General features: G+C 59.0%; 1 protein-coding gene across 2 annotated transcripts in view; it reads right to left on the minus strand.

The window, feature by feature from the left end:
* Positions 1-25,643, minus strand: part of LRP5 (LDL receptor related protein 5) — a 95,645-nt gene that overhangs the window by 64,697 nt on the left and 5,305 nt on the right. For both annotated transcript variants that reach the window (XM_090257505.1, XM_090257498.1), the window contains exon 2: positions 2,034-2,430. In XM_090257505.1, the coding sequence (XP_090113631.1) occupies positions 2,034-2,430 (397 nt within the window). The remainder of the gene's footprint in view (positions 1-2,033; positions 2,431-25,643) is intronic.

A 25,643-nucleotide genomic window follows, 5' to 3' on the forward strand; every position in this document is an offset into this window, starting at 1 on the left:
CTCCCCCACACTGCCCCATGGCTCTTGCCCTTATCCGTTTCAGGCCTCTGCTCAAAAGTCACAAGAGACCTTCCCGGGCTCCTGACCTCCCAGCCCTGGGGCCCTGCGTTAGTTACTCTGCTCCTGGGCACGCACCCCTCAGACACATAGTCCACTTAGTCTTCTCCCCCCAGGGCATCCTGGGGCCCCTAGGCTGCTTCCCTCAGCCTCTCCCACCATGGACAGGTGTCTGCTCTTAGCCGGAGAGACTCGACTCCCAGAAGGGGGGAGAGGACCCCAGGAGTCCTGGAATCAGTGCGGTGTGAGCAGGGTCTAGGACGGACACTGTGCCCCAGCAGCACAGAGACCACCGGGAAGTTCAGCTCAGCCCGCCTGGCAGGGGACCAGAGGGGTCTACAGGGAGGCCACTGCCCGGGATGGACCCCAGCCCAGGACCCAAACACCGGGGCGCTGCTGTGGTGGTGGGGACACCAGGTCTTCTGGACTGACCTCAGCAAGTCAGAGAGAGTGGCCGTCAATGCTGCCTCCAGCCCATGCACACACATGATCACATGCTCACATGTACATGTGCGCACTCGAACACGCACACGTACTCCCGTGCGCACGCACACACACGTACACACAGCTTGCACACAAACCAGCTAGCTCCCCCCAGGGGGGCAGAAGCCAGCCCAGTGCACTTGCTAAGTCGACACAGATGTAAGCAGGCCGCTGGGCCTGGCCCTGAGCTTCCGGACGCCGCCCCCACCCCGGGCCTCCAGCTCCCCCAGCGTGGCCCACGGGCAGAACACACAGTCACAGGCATGGGCCCCCCAGCGAGACACGGCTGCACTCAAATCCCATCTCTGGGGTTTTCTAACTCAGACGACGCAGGCATGGCCTGCAGACAGTCCGCTCTCGCTGTCCCCATCTGCAAAGGCCTAGGCTGGCACTTCCCCGAGGGGTATGGCAACATTAAAGGGAGAACCAAGTGTTCCCGCAGGGCCTGAGGCCAAAGAAAAAGCTATTGTGTTTCTGCTCATGATGTCACAGGGCCATCTCTGACAACCGAACCAGCAGAGAGCTGGACAGACAGGACAGCTGGCCAGTGGCGGCCAGCAGGTGGTCACCTGCCCTGGCACCGCCCAGGTAAGACTGGCACCACCCAGGTAAGAGTGTGTTATTCCTGGGCTGCAGGAGGAGGGGACAGAAGGCTGAGCAAATAGCTCCGGCTCAGAAAAGTCTGGAATGAGCCCGGCCAGTGCAGCTCAGCCCTCTCCCCACAATCTCTCCCTCCCAGCCTTCAACTCTGATGCTGCACTTGTCTTTCCCGCCACTTACAACCCCCTTGGGGACCCGATGGCCAGGCCCTGTGCCTTCCTGGGCCTCAGTGAGCTCAGACAGGGAAGCAGCGGGGAGCAGAGGGCTTCTGGGACACACCAGAGCAATGGGCCCCCAGCTAGTTCTTCTGGGGACAAGGAGCTTCAGTTTCCTGCCCGCCACAGCGCAGGCGCTGATCAAAGGGACCTAAGGTGCAGAGTCCACCTGCCAAGGCGTCCGCACACCTCGCTGCCATCACAGGCACACCCGGCGTTTAACAATTCAAATCCCCAGCCAAGCGCTTCAGCCGCCTGAGACGTGGGAATGAGCCCTGGCGAGTGTGGCTCAGTGGGCTGAGCACCGGCCTGTGAACCAAAGGGTCGCCGGTTCTATTCCAGGTCAGGGCACAGGCCTGGGTTGTGGGCCAGGTCCCCAGTCAGGGGTGTGTGAGAGGCAGCCGATCGCTGTTTCTCTCACACACTGAGGTTTCTCTCCCTCCCTACCCCTCTCTCTAAAAACAAATAAATACAATCTTTAAAAAAATAAAAGGAAACATGACTGTGCAGTAGCAACAGGGAATGATTCTTAACAAATTCAGAAAGGTGAACGCATTTTAAGATTGCCAGGTTTTCTTTGAAAAAGCAACTTGGGCTCAAATAAATTCAAGAGGGAAACCACGACCCCACCGCACCCCAACCCCGACGCCACCCGGGGGGAGAGGCAGCTGGGTTTACCCGTGAGCGGGGTCCAAGGCGATGGCCCGAGGCTGGTCAAGGTCCTGCCAGAAAAGGACCTTACGGCACGTGCCATTGAGGTTGGCCACCTCGATGCGGTTGGTCTCCGAGTCCGTCCAGTACAGCTTCTTGCCGACCCAGTCGCAGGCCAGGCCGTCGGGCGACACCAGTCCGGAGATGACCACGCTCTGCACGGCGGCCCCCGTCCGGTTCAGGGAGGTCTGCTTGATGGCCTCCTCGCTCACGTCCGTCCAGTACACGGTTCCCTTGGAGAACTGGAAGTCCACCGCGGCCGCGTCCTCCAGGCCGCTGACCACCACGGTGGACTCCAGCTTGACTCCGCCGGCGTCCACCAGCCGCACGTCCCGGCGGTTGGCAAACAGCAGGAGCGGCGAGGCTGTGGGGACAGAGAGGCAGCCCGTGAGGGCTGGTGGCTGCGCCGGGGGCACATGGCCCGGGCGCCCACCCAATGCGCACCCAAGGCCCTCTGCCCTCCCTGCCGCTCCCTGGGGTGCTGCCAGGAAGGCACTGGGGCAGCCAGAAGCTCGCCATTCAGAGGCCCCCTCGATGCAGCAAACGGTGTCGTTTTAACTAAAATCACCGCTGAGGGCCGCTGCTAGTTCACCTGGCCCAGGTGACTGACTCTTCCTGCCGTGCCCAGCACGTCCCACCAGGATGCCACAACCCGGCCACACCCGCCTTCCAGGAGCTGCGCAGAAGTCACGTCGCCTTCGTCAGCTGATGCAGGGGAGGGGGCCCGTGGGCACAGCTGTGGCTATGAAGCCCAGGCCAGATAGCCCCAGGGTTCCCTCACAATCCTGGACCACCGCCCACCCTTGGACCCCTTCCCGGGACTGTGGCCTCCGTTCCCCACTCGGGAATGCCCCCCTCCGCCGGCGCCATTCAGAGTGAGGTCCGGCTGCCAGGGCAAGCGCCCGGCTCAGACTCCGGTCCCTCCTCTGCAGGGTGAGAGGACACGTGAGGTTCCGACGGCAGGACCCTCTGGGGGGCTCCGCCACTCCCACCATCACCATCACCGTCACCACCACGTCAACCCTACAGTTCTCTGTGGCAGGAAGGGAAGTGGTAAAAATCAGACATTGGGATGTTACAATTACATCTCAGTTGGACATCCTGACCTCTCACGGGGGGAGGATGGCCACCAAAGAACATCTGTCCCCAAATCTCACCCCTGCTGCCCCAAGCAGGTGCAAACAGGTAACAAAGAACACTCGCTGTCACAGGCTGACAGCAGCTGGCATGCAGGGACCCCGCCTGGTCCCATGGAAGACATCACAGCCATTTCACAGAAGGGGCAGATAAGGTTTGAGAGGAGGCCACACTGCCAAGTCCCGGGCACCGCGGGGTCTCTGCACCTCGGAACACTCCTTGTGAGCCGGACGCACAGGTGCATTCGATTTGTGAAAATCCATCCCTTTTCTGAGTATTCACACTTCAATAAGGAATTTAAAAATTAAAAATGAAACCTTCCCTGTTTTCCCAGCTGCTCACAAGAATCTTCCCCAAAGTGTCGAGGGCCCCGGGGGGCCCTGAGCTCCAGGACGGCCCACCTGCCCATTGAAGAATGCCGCCACCCCCGCCCCGAGCCGGCACGCAACTGCTGCTCTGTAAGTGCCCACTGAGGCGTCTGCATTTCACCCCCACAGCCTGCCTGCCGCACCCCAACTTCAAGACAGTGAATCATTTCTGTCCTGTGAGAGGTGAGAAGGAAAAGGGGGGGCTGCCCGGAGAGCTCCCGTCCCCACCCCCACCAGCAGCTCCAGGCCATGGGGCGGCAGTGGTGCCCACAGCTGGAAGCCCGGCCCAGAGCCAGGCAGTGTCGGAGATCAGAGGCAGAGGGGACTGGGCCAGGATCGTGGAGGGTCCGGAAGTATCTGTGGGACGATCAGGAGGCAAGGGGTGGGGGGCCTTCACAAAGAAAGTCGCGCGGGGGATCCAGAGGGCCCGTCCCGGTACCCTCGGGGGGGCTGGTCCTCCCAGAGCTCGCTCCCATTCACCCTCACCATGGTGCTCCTGGGGCCGGCCCAGGGGTCACCGGTGACCCGATCCCACCTGCAGGCTGCACGGGCCTGGGCTCCCGAGCGTCCCTGCAGCAAGCTCCCCGGATCACGCCAGGATGACGCGATGTGCCTGGGATGCCGAGCTGAAATTCTACACTGTGGTTCTGAAGTCACAAAGCCCTCTGAGAACCCGGTCCTCTCCCCAGAACAGACACACGCAGGCATGTACACAGGGTGCTGTCCCAAGGCCCAGCCCGTGATGCCCCCACCAGGGTGGCCCAGCTCCCCGGGAACCCCCATGAGAGCAGGCAGAGAGAGGGACTCTAAGTCAGCATCTCTGGCCGCAGGGGGAGCAGCCTCCCAGGGCCACAGGTCTCCCGGGTGTGAGCCTCAGCAGGTGGATGCTTTCCAGCCAGCAGGGGACGGGACGGAAGGCAGTGCCCCAGGGGGCAAGTCGCCAGCCCCGGCTGCAGCCAGACACCCAGGAAACCGCCTCGCAGAGCAGAGTCCCAGAGGCGGACAGGGAACAAGGCCGGGGGGGGGGGGGGGCAAGGAGCTCTTGGAAATGCCCCAGGCACCCCAAAACCCTCGCTCTGCTGTGTTCTTTCTCCCCAAACTGGAAAGACCACATTTTCCCCACGGTTTACACTCTGGGCAGTTCAGGTGCACCCTTCAAAGGCCGCAGCTGGGGGTGCTTTTCAATTTCCTGTGCTTTCCCAAACTGAGACCGGGGCGGGGCGGCCAGGGCAGCCGGGGCCTTGGCAGGCAGGCTCTTTCCCGGAGGAGCCGGTTAGAAACTCACTTCCTAAGTTTCCAGAGGCGCCCCTTCACCCTCCCGTCACCTGGGGAGCGCCCAGCGAGGGGGGCCTCTGCGTGGGTGGCTCCCCGCCCTTCCAGCGGGCACCGCAGCACCTTCGCTCCCAGTCCCCTCCTCCGGGGCCGGGCCACCCTGGCTCACATGGCCCAGTGCCAAGGAAGGGCCCCGGCCCATCCTGGGGACATGGCCCTCCTCTCCCACAGGTGGAGAAAGGCTGGGGCAGGATGGACAGCTGGGGTGCCAAGTGGGAGGTGGAGCGCAGAGCAGCGGAGAAAGAGGAGGAAACGGGCAGGAAAGGCAGGGGGCCGGCCGAGACCAGGAGGGCCGCGACACAGCCTCTGTCCAGCACGCACGGCCGGACCAAGAACCCACCTCCACGCCCCAGACTACAAGCAGGAAGCGTAACAGATCAGGCAATGCCAGGTCCTTGGGACACGCACCACAGCAAGCAGAGGGCTTGGGAGTGCCGTTTCACAGAAGACGGTTACGGCGGTCTCACTGAGAAAGGGACAACTGGGCAAAGGCCTGAAGGGGGTGAGGGAGGCGTCCCCGGCAGAGGGAAGAGCCAGCGTGACTGGGGAGGCGGGCAGACGCTGGCGCGGTGGGCTCCTTCCCCAGGGACGAGCCCATGTGCCCAAGACCCTCTCCTGTCACAGCCCCCCGCAGGTCAGGGGGCGCAGCTGCACGTTGTCCGGGGAAGGGGGCTGTGGCTCTTGGAAAGGTGCCTTCGCCTGCCCAAGGTCACTCACCTAGGGGTGATCTCTTGACTGGTAGTGGGCGGGGACAAGGCCAGGAGAGAAGGGAGAGGCGGGGACGGCGGGCAGGTGGAGACCTTGAGCCGCTGGCCCAGGCACCGCGAGCTCCAGGACCCACGTGGGGTCACCATGCAAAACAGGACACCTGGCGGCTGCAGGTGCTGGGACAGCCCTTTGCGAAAACACTGCGGTACCTGGCACTACGGACCATAAAAACGCCTCAACGCTCTCCCTGGGGACCAGCCTCGCAGGACATGTTCCCGAGGAACACCCAACGGGAGGAAAACGCCCCGGTCACAGGATTGGCTGCAGCCTAATTTGTAATAAGAAAAAACAAGCAAAATGTCCACAATATCAGGGAGACTAGACGGTTCTCGGTGGATAGTTGTGTCCATTAAAGGAATAAGAAAATGTTACGTCAAAACACACACCCCAGCCTGCGAACCAAAGGGTCACCAGTTCGATTCCCGGTCAGGGCACAGGCCTGCGTTGTGGGCCGGGTCCCCAGCTGGGGGCGCATGAGAGGCAACCACACACCGATGTTTCCCTCTCTTTCTCCCTCCCTAACCCTCTCTCTAAAAAATACATAAATAAAATCTTAAACACACACACACACACACCCTCCACGTGGCTGTAAACTGTGCTATGCCCTGGAGTTGCGGTTGAGAAAGGGCCGGGGGGGACAAAGTCCGCAAAGGAGACTGGATAAGGAAAGGCGACTTTGTTGAGTCTCTGGGTACCTACATCTTCTTATGTGTGACCCTCAGGTTCCATCCAGGTCGCGATGAGGGTATCTGTCAGGGCTGTGTACCCCGAGGGCCGGCAGACCGGCCGGCTGTCCGAGGGTGAGCCCAGGGCCGGCTCTGAGCAGGACTGGCTCAGACCCTGGCCCCTCGGACCTCAACATCCCACCTGGGACGTGGGGTCATTACTGCACCTCCCCGTCGGAGCCGGCGAGGCTTCACTAGGACGATTGCTGTGGCGGCTCCGTCCAGTCACGGCACATTTTCGGCACCCCATAAACCCCGGCCAGACGGCGGCGGCAGCTATAATTAACCAAATGTTCCATTCACGCGGCCCTGGGCCAGCTCAACTACAAAGCACATCGACACAGACCCAGAGGCCGGGGTTCAAATCCCAGCCTGGCCTCCAGCGGTGAGATCTCGACTCTGAGCCTCAGTTTCCGTGTTCGCAGGAAGTCGGAGCCACCCTGCAAAGGCAGCCCCACACGCCTCAAAGGTGCGCACAGAGCGACCCCGTGGCCTGGCCCGTCCGCTCCGTGGTCCATCCCTGAAAGAGCTGAAAGCAGGGCCTGAGACAAACCGGGAGACCTGCTCGTTCACAGCAGCGTCATTCACAGTCGCCAGAAGGTGCCAACAGCCCGAAGGCCCATCACGGACGAACGGCGACACAAAATGTGCCCTACGGAGTACTCCTCGGCCACAACAAGGAAGGAAGAGCCGCCACGCCACGACACAGGTGGATCCTAAAAGCATCGTGCTCTGCAAAGGAGCCGACACGTGTCATAGCGAGTCCATGCACACGGAATGTCCCACGGAGGCCGATCCCTACAGACAGACGGTAGGTCAGCGGTCACCAGGCGCTGGGGGGCGGGGAATGAGGCATGATGGGTTTTATTCTGGGGGATGGTGACGTTCTGCAACTGGATAGAGGCGCGTGTACTAAATGCCACCGAGTTATTCACTTTAAAATGCTGATTTTATGTTACACGAATTTCACCTCAATTAATTTTTGTAAAGCACCCCTGGGCCTGGCCAGTGTGGCTCCGTTGGTTGGAGCATCATCCCATCCACAGAAAGGTTGAGGGTTCGATTCCTGGTCAGGGCACACGGCTAGGTCACCGGTTCCGTCCCAGGTCAAGGTGTGTACAAGAGGCAAGCAATGGACGTTTCTCTCACATGTTGATGTTTCTCGCCCTCTCTCTCTCCATTCCCCCATTCTACATTTCAGTAAGTATGTCCTCGGGTGAAGATAAAAGAAAAAATGAATGACTAAAAGCACCCCCAGGCCCTGAGCGCACTGAGTTCCCTGTGACACTCGCCCTTCGTCCTGGCTTCCCAGTCTGTTTTACAGGCACAGATTCATTTCTGTGACCCTGGATTCACACACCTCTGCTCAGCACGACCTTCAGGGCACCCCACAAAATCCTGTGGGTTCTCTGCACCGCCCTGTTCAGGGAGTGGGGGACCTGGGACAGGCATGACTTCCGAAGACCCTCGGCACACGGGTGTCAGAGAAAGGCCACGCCTCCCCCTTCTGCCTCAGGTGCTAGGCCCCGTGACTAACTCCCAGTCCCCACCACACTGGAATCAGGAGTCTGAAAGTCCCAGTGCCAACAATTCCATGATAATCCACGTAAGCGTAGCCAGTTTTTATATATAGAATTCATAACAGATGCCTGGGCTTCCATTCCAAGAGCCTGTATTTTATACTGTTCACATGGTTACACTAAACACAACCCAACTCAAGGTAATCCAATCCCCTGCTACTGCACCAAAATCAGCCACATTCTAAGTACATGCCTTATTGATATTCACCAAGCGTTACATTGCTCACTGGAGCAGGCTGGGGCCTGGACGCAAACTGCGGATTCATCAGGCAGGAACGGTCCTCTGTCCTGTGCCAGCCCTGCAGGGAAGGCCAAGACAGGGGAGACAGCGTGGGGCCACATTCAAGGAGCCAACCATTTAGCTGGCCAGGACACGCATCGCGCACACACACACGTGCACACACATGCACGCCTGCCATAAGCCACCTCAGCAAGAAAAGGCAGATGCGTGACGTGGACAGGCAGTGCCGGGAGCCTGGAGAACGAGCTGTCTGACGGACCTGGCAGTCTTCTGGGAGGAGGAAGAGCCAGCTCTGGGTGGCCCTGGCAGGCTTCCTGGAAGAGGGGAGACTGGAGCCTTGAAAGATGAACAAGACTTAGCAAATGCTGAGCATGCCCTGGCCTGACACCAAGATGCATCGACACACTGGAGCTAATTAATTCCGCTCACAGCGCTCACAAACAACTTCCCTGACACCTAACAGCTCTGGGTGCCTTCTAGCCCGGGTTCCTCACACTGGGTACGCCCCCGCACACGATCTCGTGCCCCAATCCCCAGGGCCACACCGCCAGGTCTGCCTGGGGCCACTCCTGTCTTCCCTCCGCGGTTGTCCTGTCTACCTGACCGGCCCTGCGCCGACGCCGCGTGCCCAAGTACCAGGGCTCTGTAACCCGCCCAGTGCCCGCAGGGCCGGTCCCTCCTGATCACTCCTTCAGGCCGCCCTGGGCCTGCTACACCCCCTTCCACGTTTTACAACCAGCTCCCAAGTTCTACAAAACCACCGTTGCAGTTTTATGGCATTTGATTTAACATTTTTACAATATAGAAAAGCACTGGCAAATCACAGCTTAGCTGGGGGAGGGGGAGAGACAGACAGTGATGCCTCGTTGTGTGAAAGCGCGGCTTCAATTGTCGATTAACTTACGGTACAAGCCGGAGGGAGGTGGTGTGCTTAACGCTGCTGAGCTGGGCACTGGTGACTCCGGTAAATTTCACATTATGTGTAATTTAACGCAATTCAAAATAACATAAATAAAAATGGGGCGCAGTAATATTAGAGAATGCTATAAGCTACTGAAAAGAATGACTTAGAACTACAGATCCAGCCTTCATTCAGGATCTTGTTTTTAAATGGTGGCCATTCAAGCGCATCCACAGCAGGCGGTTACTCACTTATCGGGCCAGTGTAGACGCATCTCTACCTGGTCCATTAAATGGGCGTTTGCATGGTGTGGAGAGGGACCTGCAGGCGCCATGACCCGCCCTGGGTGTGCTCACTGCCGCCAGGAGTCCCTGCCTCTCGGCCTCCGCAGTGCCAGACCAGGAAACACGCCCGCGGTCCGTCCCCATCACCCCCAGGCTCCCGACTGAGAACACGCCTGATTCCCAATGTGTCACTTACACCCCCAAATCCACCCCAGCGGAGCCTCTGTGACTGTCCTACGCGCGCCCACCGCGCGCGTCCCCAGCTTAGGTGGGACCAGGCCACGCTCTGCTCCCGCCATAAACAAGTGTCCCCTTCGCAGTCCGGATCGTGCCCCGCGGCTCCCGCTTCTGCGCATTTGCAGGTGATTTGGTGGCCAAGGGCCCCGGCACAGGGCTGAGGGGCTGCCCGCGTTCGTAGCTGCGAGGCGGGTGACGCGCCACTCGGAGACCCCCTGTGTCTGATGCGCTCCGTCCAGGCTGCGTTACAGAGCGGCTGGCCGTGGGGTCAGCGCTAATGAATCCACAGCGTGTATTAAATGCGGTGGCTTTCAACAGAAAACACACAGAAACCAAGGCTGTGTGCTGACCAGGGGATGGCGCTGCTGTGACCAGAGGCTTTCAGGAACCAGACCCCACGCCTTGGCCGGGAGCAGCGGGTCAGCACCCGCGAGGGTGGTGTTCTCGGCAGCTTTGTGGGACACAAACACCGCCACAGCGGGGACCGAGGACGTACGCAGGCGCGCGCTTACACAGACACAGCCATCAGCAGCTCCAGTCCGGTTCTGCGTGCGTGCCCACGTGGCAGGCGGCAGTCCTTTCGATTTTAAATACCCTCTTGGGGTGCTAACCCTTCCCCTTTCTACACTGGTCAGGACCTTCTCCAAACCGGAAACCTGGCTTTTGTGATTATCGATACATTTACTTGTACTCAAGCTAACCAACTCCCAGCCCCTCGTATAGTTTTTAGTATTTTTTTTAAGATTTATTTATTTTTAGAGAGAGGGAAAGGGGGGGAGAAGAGAGGGAGAAATACATTGTGTCAGAGATACGGTTGCTTCTCACACGCCCCCAAGTGGGGACCCAGCCCGCAACCCAGGCACATGCCCTGACTGGGAATTGAACCAGTGACCCTTTGGTTCGTAGTCTGGCACTCAATCCACTGAGCCACACCAGCCCGGGCAATAGTTTATTTTTTATTGTATTTTTTCCATTACCATTTATCTCCCTTATCCAACCCCTCTTGCAGCCTCTGCTGGCCCCCCCCCCTCCCCACTTCCACCTTCTCAGACGCCGGACACGCCTGACCACACTACCACCGGCACCCCCACATGACACCCCTGCACCACCCCACTCTCCTGAACACCAGACACCAACATTTCTGCACTGGGGGCGGGGGGAGCAACTGTTGGGAATCAGATGGAATCTACAGATCAGTTTGGGGGAAAGCACATGTCTGTGACATTGTCCTACACATGAACGTGGACTTAGATTTTCTTTAGTGTCTCTCTGTAAAAGTTCATTATTTTTTGCACACACTCTTGCACGTTATTACTTAGATACAATTCCAGGTACTTTAAATAAAGTTCAAAACATCATTTTTTTAAAAAATTAGCACGACTATCAAGGAGAGAGAGACGGGAAAATTCCCATGAATCTTATGATAAAATATGGAACCTCAGAAGATACTTGGGCTGGGGCGGGGACGATGTTTAAGGCGCGACAGGGGCCTCCCGTCGCCGGGCAGGAAAGTTCTATTTCCCGTCGGAGAGGAAACGCGTGAAAAGCACTGATCTGGCTAAAACAGTAGTGGCCGCGGAGAAATCTGTGCGGCCCCCCAAAGGCATGGGAAGTGGACGCCCGGCTCTCCAAGAGGTCCAGTCCCTCCGCTTCAAGTGCAATACAAGGGCCAGGCACTTGACTGCCTGGAACAAAGCTCAGAGGTCTTAAAATGGCTGCAGATGTCATGACCACATTCTCAGAAAATCATACCTGTGCTCCTCCTGGGCCTTGCTAATGGAGGTGGAAGGCTTGTTACACACCCACTCACTTTCATGTGAACAGTGCCTAGAAGCCAGGGGCTCCCGACATTCCTGTCCCCCAGCTCACGGAGGCAGTGGGCACCTGCCGCTCTCCCGCAGGGCAGCGGGGGGACGGGGGCAGGGGGGGGCAGCCGTGTGAGCCCTCCTGCCACCAGGACGACCACAACCCCAGCGCCAGGATTCCACGTTTCCCTCGGGCTTTGACCCGACCCACACAGGCTCCACCCGGGGGCACAGCTGTGCAGTCGTCCCCGTATCCTGAAGGGCAGACCTGACGTTTATGACAATAATAAAACCTTAGGTTTCCTGTAACGGAACAGATGTCCTGCCTTTTATAGAGCGCTCGGCACTCCAGCGTGCAGGTCGGAGGGGCCGAGCCAAGTGGGAGCCTCGATACCATCTCCACGCCCCCGCCTCCACCTCGGCTGAGCCATCAGGGACCCCCAGAACTCCCCGACCCAGCCATGTGCCTCAGGACTCGCTAAGCCAGGGGACAGCCCCAAATTCTCCTCCTGGCCTCCCCAATGTGGCCTCAGCCCCCCAGACTCCTGTACATGGACCCCAGCAAGTCCCCAGCAGACCCTGACCCCCCACCCACATCCACACTGTCGGCCGTTCCCACCCTCACAAAGCCCTCCATGGTCCCTACACCTGGCCCAGGTGAAAGCCTGGGGCCTCCATGAGCCTACCCAGCTCACCCCACCTCCCCTGAAGGCAGGGCCCACAGCCAGCCACCTGGGGCAGGGACAGCCCATGCCACCCACACGGTCCCAAGCAGAGCAGGGCCACCGCCCAGGGGCCTCTGGTGGAGGGCCCTCCCCGCCCTCCGTGTTAGGTGTTGTCGTGATAATGATCCAGTAACCGATCTGTGAGCTGCAGACACTTACATAAAAATAACGAATAAAGAGCATACTTTGCTTCCATTGGAGGCAGATGTGTGTGCCCAGGACTGTAACCCACTCCCAGGCACTTCCTGCCTCTTCCCGAACCAAGGCTGCTGGGGTTCTAAGGAGCTTTTGTTACAACCACAAGAGTGGGGGCACTCAGAACAGACAAAAGCAGACGGGCACCTCCTGGGGCGGGGTGGCAGGTGAAGGCTGGGAAGCCGCGGAGGAACCTTCCAGAACACTGGAAATTCTACTCTCAACCTGAGCTAACACGGTGAGCTGGGGACATTCATCAGGCTGCCCTCCCGAGGTCTGTAAATGTCGCTGGCTGCAGGACAAAGGCCACTCCCTCTCGTCCCCAACTTCCCAGTCCCAGCCCAGCACAGCATCGGGGCCCTGCTCCCCGCACTCGCATGGGTCTGCTGGGGTCCTGGTGCCCCCGCCCCCCACCCACTCTGCTCCAACCACACCTGCCCCAGGACCCACCGCCAGGCCTGGCTCCAAACGCAGCTCAGATCTGGCTCATGCTCTTCCTCCTGGCTCAGTCACCCCCGTCCTGCTGCCCCAGCCCCCCATCCCGGTCTCTATTCCTGACACACACACATGCTCACATGCACTCACACACTCACGTGGGCACACATGGCCCCTTCGGAAGGTGCAATTAACCCTGAGGCCCAGGCAGGTTTCCAGAGCAGGGACCACATTGCAGAGGTCAGGGAAGCAGGCGAGCAGGAAGTGGCCGGGGTCAGGTTTGAGAGGTGGAGCAGGAAAGAAGAAATTAGTTGCAAAAGATGAAAAGAAAAGGAGGTGGCTGGTTTCCTATACCTTCAAGCACAAAGGAACAGGACTTCACCTCCCGGCCCCCATCACCCAGGGAAGCAGGCTGCGTGCGGGGCCGGGACAGGCAGGAGGAAGTCCGGCGTGCCAAGGACAGGACTGGGCCAGAGGGACCCCCGAGTGCCAGGCAAGGCAGCCCACTGCCCCCGAAGTCACTCTGATGGTCCCAACCCTGGCTCAAGTGACCTGGGCCCCTCCCGGGAGTGACAATGTGGGCTTAATTCCCATCCAGCAGAGGGTCACCCCCAGCCTATGGGACGGCCATCAGGGGGTCGGGTCCACGCCTTGCCAGTCTCAGCCACCAGCTCCTGGCCCCAAGCCCAGCGCTGACACGGGACAGCAGACCCTCGGGGGATGGGCAGAGGAGGAAACTAGTGTCTGCCGCGGGGCGCCTGTGCGTTAGCCACCCCACGGCTGCCCTAACTTATCCGTACAACCTGCGAGGAGGAGCAGGCGTATCTAACTTTTTAGCAGATGGAGATTCCAAAGCTCTGACAGGCCACGCAGCGCACGTGATGGGCAGGTGCAACGGGCCCCCGTCCGAAGCGGGGCTTTTCCTCCAGGACCTCTCAACACCACGCGCCGCCCGACAGACTTGAGACTCTGAGCCTGTCTGAGGGGAACAACCCCAAAAGCAGCGATGTAAGAGCCGACAAACCTCACCAAATCCCTTCACAGGAGAGGCCGGGAGATTACAGGGACCTTAGACTCGGACACAAAGCCGCGAGCGGGGACAAGACCTCCCAGAGGTGGCAACTGGGAGGAAGCCACACCAAAGCGAGAGGAATAGTAAAAACGGCGCTGCAGAGGTCACACATCACTCTGGGCACAACGCGGCTCACACCCCAGTAATCCGCTCTCCTCTCAACGGGAAAGGGCGCCCAGATAGGGGGGCACACAGCCTGGGGCGTAACTGCCACTTTAAAGGCTCGGAGAAGTCCTGCAGTGCAGAGACCCAGGTAGCTTCCTAAACCCCAGGGTTTCCCCAAGGTATCGAATGACAAAACATTTTCTAGTTTTGACCCAGAGGACACATTTGGAAACACACCAGCCTGGAGGCAAAGTGGAGCGCAAAACGCACACGTCAAACTGAACAGGGCCGGTCAGCAGACACCTAATAAAGGCACGGGATCCTGGAATGCTGGTGACTGCCAGCTCCGTCCCCCAGGGCTTTCACTCTTCTTCACCAGCAGGACTGATGTCCCCAGAGGCTGGGGCTGCCTGGGGCCACACCTCAGCATCCTCCTCTCCTCCTCTCCCCACACCACGTGGCCGCCGTCTGGACGCAGCGGGCAGACCGTCTGCCTTGAGGACGGGGCCTGTCCGTCTGGTCCCTGGGAAACCATGTACAAACGACCGCCCCAGACACAAATGATGCAACGGTCTGCAGGACAGTGGTCCCCATGGGTGAGGAAGCAGCCCGTCCACCCACACAGCGCAGGACCAGAATGACCCCACCTGACCAGCTCCGGCAAGGGGGGGACGCAGCCCGTGCCAGGGTCAGACCCCCTATTCCCAGCGCAGTCCCTGCACTGTGGCGGATGTGGGGCCTGGTCCCGGAACGCTGCTCAGCAGAGCTTTCCCGTGAGGGACGGTGCTTCTCCCTGAAAGCCATTTCCTCTGCTAAGCGCGCTTTAATTGGGCAAGTGTCTCTATTTCACCCCACAGGCCGGCAGGTGCTGACAGGGAGGAGCGGGGTGCGGAAGCAGAGGCCCGGGGGCCCGCAAGGGAAGAAAATGGCGGCCAGGGGTCACTGAAGGGCACCTCCGTCCCTCCCTCTCACGCGTGCGCACACGCGCACGCGTGCAAGCACCCACTCACTCCGCAAGCCCTCATTTAGCAACCCTGGGATGTGACCAGCTCAGGGACACCTAGGACAAGTTTTCAGGGACTGTGACATTTGATTTATATCTGCCAATGTGCGTTTTCTCTAATTAGAAGGTTTAGGGCAGAGCAGGGGAAAATATGTATTTCAGAGTCCCAGTCTGCCTTGCCAGAAACCAGCCTGTTACTAACATTCTTATTTTCGACAAAATATAGCATTCTGATTACATACCATTTCGGGTCAATGGCTCCCAGCCCACCGGGCTCCCGGAAGTGGCCCGAGGCCACAGCACAGACGAAGAGAGGCGTCCCGGGATCCAGTGACTGGGGGCCCCGCGGAGGGGGTGCCGGGGGCGGGGCTGACTCTGCCGGTACATCCCTGCGGAAAGCCAGTCAGTAGCTTTCACCCAAAAACCGAGGCCCCGGGGAAACAGCCATTAGGTCCCTCCAGGAGGCGGGCCAACAAAGGGGTTCAGTCCTGACCGCACGGCCCTCTCAGGCCTCGGGTTCCACCTTTGTCCAGTGAGCCCAGCACCAGGCTCACTGAAATGCACTGGGGGCTCATTGGCCAATTTCCACATAATAGGGTGGGAGGCACCCTGCCCCGAGCACGGACGGGAGGAGTAAACAAGTCAATCAATGAACATCTCTTAGAAACTGCCTCGTCCTCTAAATGTGCCATAAACATTCGCTATTTTTATTTATTAGGTCTAGATGCTTGTATCGCAAGTGTTCTAAGGTAGGACTAATGAATTAAAAAATAAGGACTTCACTCAATGCATTCCCCAAATAAGGGGACTCCATGAGTAAGTCCTTAGTGGAGACCAGTGACAAAACCGCCGTGAGTGGAAGCTCTTACGGGTCCGTTAGCTGTCCTTGGAAATCAACCAGGTTGGCACTTCTGAAGTCCTGTGTGTGTGTGCACACCTGTGTGTCCCTATGTGCGCATCGTGTGGCTCACAGCGCTCCCAAGGAGCACACACACACTTGGTCCCAAGAAAGCAGTGACAGACGGAGCAGCCAAGGAGGGCCCGAGGCCCCGCTGGACTCTGGGGACACTCATCCTACCTGGCGTGTCCTGGAGACCCGCTCTTTGTGCAGGGACCAGTGTCTGAGGCCGGAAGGACAAAAAGAAGGGGAAACGGACCAGACCAAACGCAGGTAACAGATACAGTACCAGGTCCCAGGGTCCCCGCATGCCACGCAGCAGGCACCCCAAGGATGCAGGACAAAGGTGCAGGCTGCGGTACCTCTGAGCCACCACCCTACAGGTGACCGCCCCGGACCAGGGGACCACCGAATCCCACGAGGCAGCGGGCCCTCTCCCTGGCAGGCAGAGCCCGGAGGCTTCCTCCGCGGTGGGAGAAGCCCGCCCCCGGCCCACTGGCGTTTCCCCGCGTGCGGACAGAGACCGCATTGTTCTGCCTGCAGAGGAAACTGGAGAGTCGAGCCCTCTGCATTTGGAACTGGCAGAAAAGGACATCTGGGAAAGGAAGCGCATTTCAGAAACAAACATACCTTTGTACCAGCTTTTATTTTCTGTAAGTGTCGCACAAAAATCATAATAATGAAGACGCGCCAGATTCACCATCATGCTGCAAAACCTCTTTTTTACGGGGAAAACCGGGAGGCTCTGCTGCCCAACGACCCCCTGTTCCTGAAAACAGCCGCTACCTGGGCGCGGCGGTCCGCGGGCGCCCGCCCGGAACCGACAGAGGCCCCCCCGCCTCAGGACGTGCCTGTCCGCCACGTGGCCAGGTGAAACCCGTGTCCCCAGGGCGGTGTGCGTGCAGCCTCCTGCCTCCCGCTCCCTCCTTCGAGGACCCCACGCCTCTCGGTTCCGAGGATCCATGCGTGTTGGGGGCCGCCTGCAAAGCACAGCGCCCGGGACCAGCTCGGATTACCCAGGGGCCCCAGCTCAGCATCGGGTCTGGAGGATCCTAAGTATGAGGAGACGCCCGTCATTCGGGTCCTGCAGGGCCCTAGGGAGCTCTTCCGGTGAGCGGGGCACCCTGCAAACAGGTCCACGGTGGGGAACCAGAGTTCCCTGCAGAGAAACCTGGACAAGCCCCGGGTGAGGCGTCCTGGTCTCCAACCTGGAGCACCCCTTCTTTTTTTAAAAAAAATGTTTTGTTTCTTGACTTAAGAGAGAGAGAGAGACATTGATTTGTTGTTCCACTTGTTTGTGCGTCGTTGATGCTTCTGGTATGAGCGCTGATCGGGGACCGACCGCAGCCTTGGCGTGTGAGGACGGTGCTCCAACCCCCTGAGCTCCCCAGCCAGGGCCTGCAGCACCCTTTCTGCTCCTCGCACCTGACATCACTGAGTCCTCGCGGAGGTGGGACTACTGTCACCCCGTTTTACAGGCAAGGAGACTGAGGCACAAGGGGATCAGCGACCAGGTCCTTTCCACAACACGTACTTAAAATTCATTCATTTTGTCAAACGGGGCAAATGATCTCTGCAGAAGAGAAGGGGGGAACACAGAGCAGCAGCCAGTGAGCCCGTCCCCCCAGCACTGCGGTGACCCTCCCGCACGCCCAGGAGGAGGCATGGTCCACAGACTACCTGGGTCCCCTCAGGGCCGTGGCCTCCCTCCACCTGACCACACATCATCGTCCTGTCCAGGACAGCCCCTCAGTACTCAGGAAGGAGACGCACATTGCCCCCCCCCCGGTACTTTGGAGAGGGCAGGTCAACAGACCCCCCGGATCATCTCAGGGGGGCCCCCAGGCCCCACCTGCCACAGTGAGCAGGAAGGGTAACCACCGTGCATGCCAGCGGGCGGGTCCAGCTCAGACTCAGTGTCCCCGTCTGCAGGATGGGGGCGTGGGTATGCTGAGCACTAAAACACACAGCAACCCCTGAGGCCAGACTCCAGCCTCCCCGGGGCGCCCCTCACGAGAACCACGTGGGTACCTCGGGGTCTAAGCTTGGAGCTCCATGTCTGCTCCGGAGGGAGGGCTCACACTGCAAACCCGTGTCTGGAGCCTCCAGACCCAGTGACCCTCCAGACCTGATGTCTAGCTTGGTTCCCAGGGGAATCGGAGCTGGTCCCGGGGCTGGTCCCGGACGGGGCCCCTGCCAGCCTGTGCTCATCCTGCTCCCCGCGGCCTAGTTCCAAGCCGGGCACACAGCGGCAAGGCAGCACACCTGCTGGAGGCTTAAATTACTCCGGTCAGAGGCAACAACAGGAAGTAGGAAAGCCGGATGCCTGTCTGCCCAGAAGAGGCAGGTCCCGCGGGAGGTCCAGGAGCTCAGACTGCAACCTCCACACAGAAAAGGGGGCACTGGGCTGCACCACCCACGTGACAGCCACGGCCTGGCAGCCGGCCTGGAGAGCGGCACCTCTCAGTCCGAGTACCTACTGGCCACAGCACCCGGTCAGCAGTCCAGGGAAAAGGTCCTGACCATCCAAGGGACACCCAGGCTCCCTCCTCTGCTGGCAGGGGAGAAGCTGACCAGGGGGGAAGGGGAAGAGGAAGGGGACACGCGGCCGGACGCAGGGGGACTGGAGAGGAGAGGCCGTTGGCCTCATGTGCCGGGCCAGGCTGGCTCGTAGGGGACGTCGGAAGAAAGGCAACAGGGAAAGGAGAAAGCAGGGTCCCTGACAACGTCTCCCAAGGAGGGAGAGGCGGGGGCTGGGCTGGCAACACCAACAAATAGGCGGACGGCCTCTGGATGAAGGAGCGAAGCCGAAACGCCCGCCGCCCACGGCTCTGCCGGCAGAGGCCCTCAGACAGCTGCACCCGCTCCCCCGTCGCAGGGTGCGGGAGCCCACCCCACCTGGCCTCCCCCGGCTTTGCCTGGGCAAGGAGGCAGGCTCGGGCCTGGAGCCACGAGGCTCCACGCAGCAGCTAGACAAGCAACGCCACTTCGCCTTACAGGTGACCACGACGCCTGCGTCCGAGCTAAGATCGTCTCCACCAGGAAGGACGCTTTCAGCCGAGGCAAACCTGCTCCCAGGGCCCCAGGGGCTCGCTGCCCAGAGAATAACAACTAGGACTGCCACAGTAACCCTAACAGCTCCTAACTACGGAGCACCCACGGGTGGCCCGCACTGAGCACTTCACGGCGCCGCTGTGCGGACACTGTGCTTACCGCCCAACAGGTGAGGAAACTGAGGTCCACAGGGGCTAACCCACCCGCCCGCAGCCGCAGAGCTGAGCGGAGCCAGGAATGTGAGCCAAGCCGCGACAGGTGGAGGGGCCCCAGGATTCCGGGCCCCGGGGCCGGGCGGGCGGGCGGCCCCAGGCTCGCTGCTGGGATTCCTCTGGCAGCCCCCTCAGCTGTTCACAGAAAACGGGGGGGCGGGGAGGGCAGCAGAGAAGGAGACTGTGGTGGGGGGGGGGTCCGCTCAGAGGACCATGCTGGGCATGGCCGCTGGGGGAAGTACACACCACCACACTGCGTGCACCACGCCTCTGAGTGTCCACGGGTGACCACGCTGGCCCGAGGTCCCACAGACAGGCAAGAACGGACCGAGGCCCACGTGTCCTCCTCACACCTACAAACGGCGGGAGGGGCACTTCACCAAACGTGTCACTGTCCCTCGAAGACCTCATCCATCACAAACTGGGACACGGTCCTAATGCAGCAGTCCCGTCTGCGTCACCAACCTGCTCTGCTGAACAGCCCCGGGCTTCCCCAGGGCCCCCCTGAGATCCCGGCCATTGGGAGGGACCTTGTGCCCCCACGCAGTAAACATGTGATTAGATGATCAGCCCGGAGACCCTGGAAAACTCCACCCGCACGGGCCCACGGTCGGGCGGCTCCCTGACACGACCTTCAGGGGTCCCAGCCAGGGCCACACTCCATCCTGGCGCAGCGGGGCACAGAGGGGACACTACAGGAAGGCCCGCCCGTGGGCTCAGGGACGCAGGCGCCTGCAGGAGGCATGCTGGGCGGGGGAGAGCTCTCAGCGGGCCTTTCCTCACAGATGGAGCGGAGCAGGGGGGCCCACCTGAAGCCCTGAGCGCCCCCCGAGGCCGGCCCCGCCTGAATCCTGGAGCTGGGCCCCCTCACTCCCACTTGGGTCCACAGCCCCCGGAACCACGAGGCCTGCCGGCTCCCTGGGCGCCTCCAGTGCTGAAAGCCAAGGGGAACTCGGGGTGAGGGGCTCCCAGAAACCCTGCAACAGAACTCTAACCAGCTCTGCGTGGCGACCGCACCCGTCTGGGATCAATAAGCAGGAAAGGTTATTACTTAACAACTGTACTTTCCTGGAAAGGATAACAGCTTTCGAACAAAAGGAACATTTTTTAAGAACTAGAAGGGGGAGCCCAAGGGGGGGGAACCGCTCCCTGTTCTGCCCCCTCCCTCTGCGCAGCCCTCCGTATGTCCCCCGCCCGCCGCGCCAGGGCTGTCTGACCACGGCGAGGGCGTCCCCCGGGAACACGTGCGGCCTCAGCGGACCGTCCAGCGGCCCTGCTGTGCACCGTGGGGGCACTCGGCAGAGGCCACGCCGGGCGGCAGACGGGCCCACCCCACGCCCGCCCCGTCCCGTCTCTGAGCCTCCCTGTGGACACTGGCACCCCGCCTCCAGCCCAGCAGGCCCGGCCCGGGGCACACGGCGACACGCCTTGGGGCTGCTCTGTTCGCAGACATCAGGCCCAGTTTGTTTTGTTTTTAAATCCTCACCTGAGGGTATGTTTATTGATTTTTAGAGAGGAAGGAGCGGGGGAGGAGGGGAAATGGAGAGAGACAGACAGACGGACATGCATGTGAGAAAGAGAGAGGGACGTGGATAGGAAAGAGAAACGCCGATCTGTTGCCTGCTGTGCGCACCCCGACCGGGGATCGAACCCGGCCAGGGCTAGGCCAGGTTTTCATCAGCTCCTCAGGGAGAGGCGGTACTGTGACCCTGGCTGCACTAAGGGGACCCAGGACCACGCTTCTCTCTGGGCAGGAGGTGCACGAACGGGTCCCCGGCACCAGGGGCTGCTCTCTAGCCGGGCTGGAGACCGGCATCGCGGCCTCTGTGAGCTGACGTCCTGCCCGGCCCACGGGAGAGAAGAACGCGGTGCAAATGCAGGCGACGCCATGAAAGCGGGTGCACGCGGCAGACCCCCTGCGACACTCCATGGGCAGTCGGCAGAGCGCCGGGCAGGGCCGGCGGGCTGCAGCGGCCCCCGCAGGCATGAGGGGCAGGGGCGGCCCCCAGCAGCCAGGGTCCGGCGCTGGCACTGCCTGCTCACCCACAGGGCAGACGGGCCCCCCAGAGCCGACCGGCACTGGGCACACTCACGCAGCGCCCTGGGCAGTGTCCGCGTGGCGGGAACACCCGTCAGACGCTCGAGGGGGCTACGTGGAAGGCGTGACGCTCTCTGAGGCCTTAAATCCCTGGACGCTCATTGCACGTCGCCCTCACTCAGACACCTGCTCCAAGCACCAGAGCCGTTTCTTACGGCATGAAAAGCTGCTGCACCATTACTGCTATTTGGGGCAGGAGACTGAAAACACCAAAACCAAGTTTTCTGGAAAACGACAAAAGGACGAGGGGAGGACACAGCCCCACCATGACATTCCAGGGAACCTGGGCTGCGGAAGGTGACCTCCCAGTCACGTGCGTTTGGGAGGCACTGGGTTTCTCTGGAGCAGGCCTTCTCCGAGTCCGTACCTTGGAGATATGGGCCCTTCCTGGGGCGGGGGCCCCCCTTTCGGCCCCATGAAGTAGGACCCTAAGGGTCCTACAGTCTGGGAAGCAGGGGGCTGGATTTCAGGGCCAGAGGAAGGAAGGACAGTAAGATTCACTCCCTGGAAAGATGAGGCTTCAGGAATCCTCGAGATGGCTACTGGGTGTCTACCCCACCGCAGACACCATGCCAGAGACAGAAGGACAAGGACGAAGCCCCCGTCCCCAAGGCCCTCTCAGCCGGGTGTACCGTGGAAGGTTCCAGACTCCGAGATGGATCTGGCTGGAGCAACACTCAGGGAGCAGAGAAGGGGCTGGCACGCAATGGTGAGCAAAAAAGCTCCAACTCTGGACCCTGAGAAACGAGGGTCATTTGCTGAGAAAGGGAAGGAAACAATCTCATTTCAGAAAAATTAGTCTGGCCAGAGTGTTAGATAAACAGGTGAGGGGAAGGTTCTAGAAAGCAAGGAAACCAAGCAGAAGCTATGTCCACTCTGACGTCGTCTTCCACGGTGAGCACCAGGAGCCAAGGGGAGGCCTCTGAGCGCAGGGCACGGGGAGCGAGCATGGCCGGCTTGCCAGCGAGGAAGGACCAGAGACAGGACCCGCGTCCCGTCTGGCCTGGGAGGCAGAAGACAGACAGGCGTCAGAGTCGCCTCCACACCTCCGGCCTGAATGAGGAGGAATCGGGGAGGCCAGGACAGCGCCCCCACCTGATCCCCCCACTCGGCCTCCTGTGGGAAACCAGGTTTGCACCGAGTAAAGCCTGGAGAGACAGCCTGGCAGGGAGGACGTCCCCCGGCTCCCATCACCCAGCGTTGCTGCTCCTTCCAGGGCGAGCCCAGCACCAGGCTCCAGGTGACGCGCTCCGCCCCGGCCTCGCGCTCGGGTGGTTTCTAACGCCCCAGTGACCAATTTCCTGAGAGTTTTGCTAGGCGGGTACTGCCGCCCATCTAGGCCCCTGGAGGGGTGCCGCCTGGGGAAGAAATGAAAGCTGTTCACCTTTTTTCTGGAATGAACTAGAGGAGGGGGCAGTAATTTACACGGTAATTCTGTTTGCCTCCGGGTAACACAGGAGCGTCTCAGGCAACCCCGGACAAGCGTCACCTCCGATTCCCTCCAGGCGCTTCCAGAAACCAAAAAAGGGGAAGATCTTACGTCCACCGCCAGGGACCAGCCTGCCTGTCGGAGAGCACTTCCAACATCCAGCCCTGGGACACCTGTTGAATGTCACCATTCACTGTCCCGATCGAAAGATCAAAGGAGGGAACCCGATAGGCCGACTCTGAAGTTTATCACAAAAGAGTAAACGAACAAGAAGAGTCAACACAAGGTCGCTGTTTTTCTCTTCCAGAAGAATGAGGAGGGAATTGCACAATCCATCTGAAACTCTACTGTGAGCTACACAGATCAGCACACCCGCCTGGAACCACGCAGGCCAGTGGAGCACAGAAGCGTCCAGAACCCGCAGCCGAGCACCTGTGGACACAGCACACGAAAGAGCGACATTTTAAACGAACGGGAACCCCTTTTTAAACACGGGGGGTGGGGCACTGAGAGCAGCTCAAATCCCTATCTCATCCCATACACCCCCCCAAACTCGGACAGCATGTCTGAGTATAGTCACAATCCTAGAAGAAAATAAAGGAAGACGAATTCCTACCCTGGGACAGAGAAACAAGGCACAGAACCCGGAAGCCATAGGAAAAGAACGTGTGTGTGTGTGTGTGTGTGTGTGTGTTTGCTTGTTTTTAAGAATGACAGTTTTGATTATACAAAACTTTTTAATACCTTAAGGATAATAAGCCACTGAAAACAAGCTACAGATCAGAAGAAAAACCTGGAAAGTATATATATAACCAAGAATTAATGTCCCCACTAAATAAGCATCTCCTGCAAATCAATAAAAAACAGATCAATGACTCAACAGAAAAATAGACACTTTGCAGGAAAAACAAACGGCTGCCTGGCCAGACTCGAGGGGCGTGCAAACCAAAACGTGTTCTGCTTCTGAAGCACAGGGATTTAAAAACAGCAGACTCTGGTCCCGCTGGCGCTGGAGAGGATACGGCCAAGTGCACCCTGGGCCTGGCAGGTTATAAACTGCTGCATCCTTTCGGGGGAATCTGTCAGCATTTTCACAAACTTATCAAGAGATCTACTCTTTGACCAGGAATGTGTCCCATAGAAACACTGTAGCAACGTACCCAGAGCCTGGAAAATCAAAGCGCGTGCTGCTCCCCGGGGCCAAGGCCGTGCGGTATACACTTGCAGCCCCTCTTTATATCGCGGTTCACTGATCGCGGCCTCACCGTATCACAGGATTTTTTAAAATATTATATTTAATTATTTATCGCGGATTTTTCACTATATCGTGGGATTTTGCGGTGCTGTATACGTATGTTGTTAAAGTTACGTAGGTTTAAGAGTGTAGAATAAATGGAAGGTTCCTACTTCACTGGGGGGTCTAGAACGTAATACCCGCAATAAGTGAGGGAAGACTGTACTCTGAAAAGTACTTGCTTGTAAAAAGAATAACAGTCTGAAGGATCCAGAAAATGTTTACCATAGCGTGGCAAGTGGAAAAGACAGGCTAAGGCCTGGCTGCTGTGGCTCCGTGGGCTGAGCACCGGCCTGTAAACCGAAAGGTCGTGGGTTCGATTCCCAGGCAGGGCACAGGCCTGAGTCATAGGTCAGGTCCCCAGTTGGGCACATGCAGGGGGTAACCCCACAATGATATATCTCTCCCTCTCTTTCTCCCTCCCTTCCTCTCTCTAGAAATGAATACGTAAAATCTTTTTAAAAAGAAAAAGGCTATGAAATGACAGGTAGAAAGTGACTGGGTTTATGTAAAAAGCATGAGTTCAAAACAACATAACACGTTAAAACATGTTAAAGGTCTGGTCACCTCTGAGAAGAGAAATACAATAAAACACACGCTAAAAAGGGGGCTCAGCTGCACAGAAACAGGCCCACGGTAAACACTGAAGCTGTTCATACGTGCTCACGTATGTCCTGCATTTAAACATACATTCTTGTAAAAGACAGCGGCCAACAAGCGTATGTAAAGATGCTCAAGGACATGAGTCACCAGGAAAACGAGGTGTCTCTTCCCACCTGCTAGGGGAGCTGGGGTGAAAAAGGGGGCAATGGCAGCTGTGTGGGGGGGTGTGCGGGGGGGGGATTGAGCGAGAAGGAAAAAGGACTCACAGACGTGGACAACAGTGTGGGGATTGCTGGGGGGAGGGAGGTATACGGGGACCAAATGGTAACAGGAAAAATACAATAAAGATTAAAGAAAAAGAAAAATAAATGCAATAAGACTTGTTAAAATGAAAATAAAAACCCAGTTGTATGCTGCCATCTCTATAAATTTATGGTCTTAGGAAAAGATAAATACAAACACATTTTAAGAAAAGAAAGAAAGGGACAGCCCGGACTGGTGTGGCTCAGTGGGTTGGGTGTCACCCTGCAAACCGAGGGGTCACTGGTTCGATTCCTGGTCAGGGCACAAGCCTGGGTTGTGGGCCAGGTCCCCGGTTGGGGGCGTGGGAGAAGCAACCAATCAATGGTTTTCTCCCTCTCTTTCTCCCTCCCTTCCCCTCTCTAGAAATAAATAAGTCAGTATTTTAAAAACAAGAGGTCGGGGGTGGGGACAATAAGTTTGGATCAGGATGTAGAGAAACTGGAACTTCGTGCCTTGCTGGTAGGAATGTAAGATAGTGTGGCTGCTGTGGATGACGGTTAGCTGATTCCTCAAAAGGTTACACATAGCCTTGGCCGGTGTGGCTCAGTGGATAGAGTGCCGGCCTGCGGTCGCCGGTTCAATTCCCAGTCAGGGCACGTGCCTGGCTTGCAGGCCAGGTCGCCAGTTGGAGGCGCACGAGCGGCAACACGATCCATGTATTTCTTACACACTGATGTGTCTTTCCCTCTCTTTCTCCCTCCCTTCTCCTCTCTCTAAAAGTAAAAAAATTAAATCTTAAAAAAAAAAAAATAGGTTAAACATAGAATTACCAC

This window comes from Furipterus horrens, unplaced genomic scaffold, assembly GCF_987537825.1.
Source record: "Furipterus horrens unplaced genomic scaffold, mFurHor1.1.pri manual_scaffold_2, whole genome shotgun sequence".
NCBI classification, from domain to species: Eukaryota; Metazoa; Chordata; class Mammalia; order Chiroptera; family Furipteridae; genus Furipterus; species Furipterus horrens.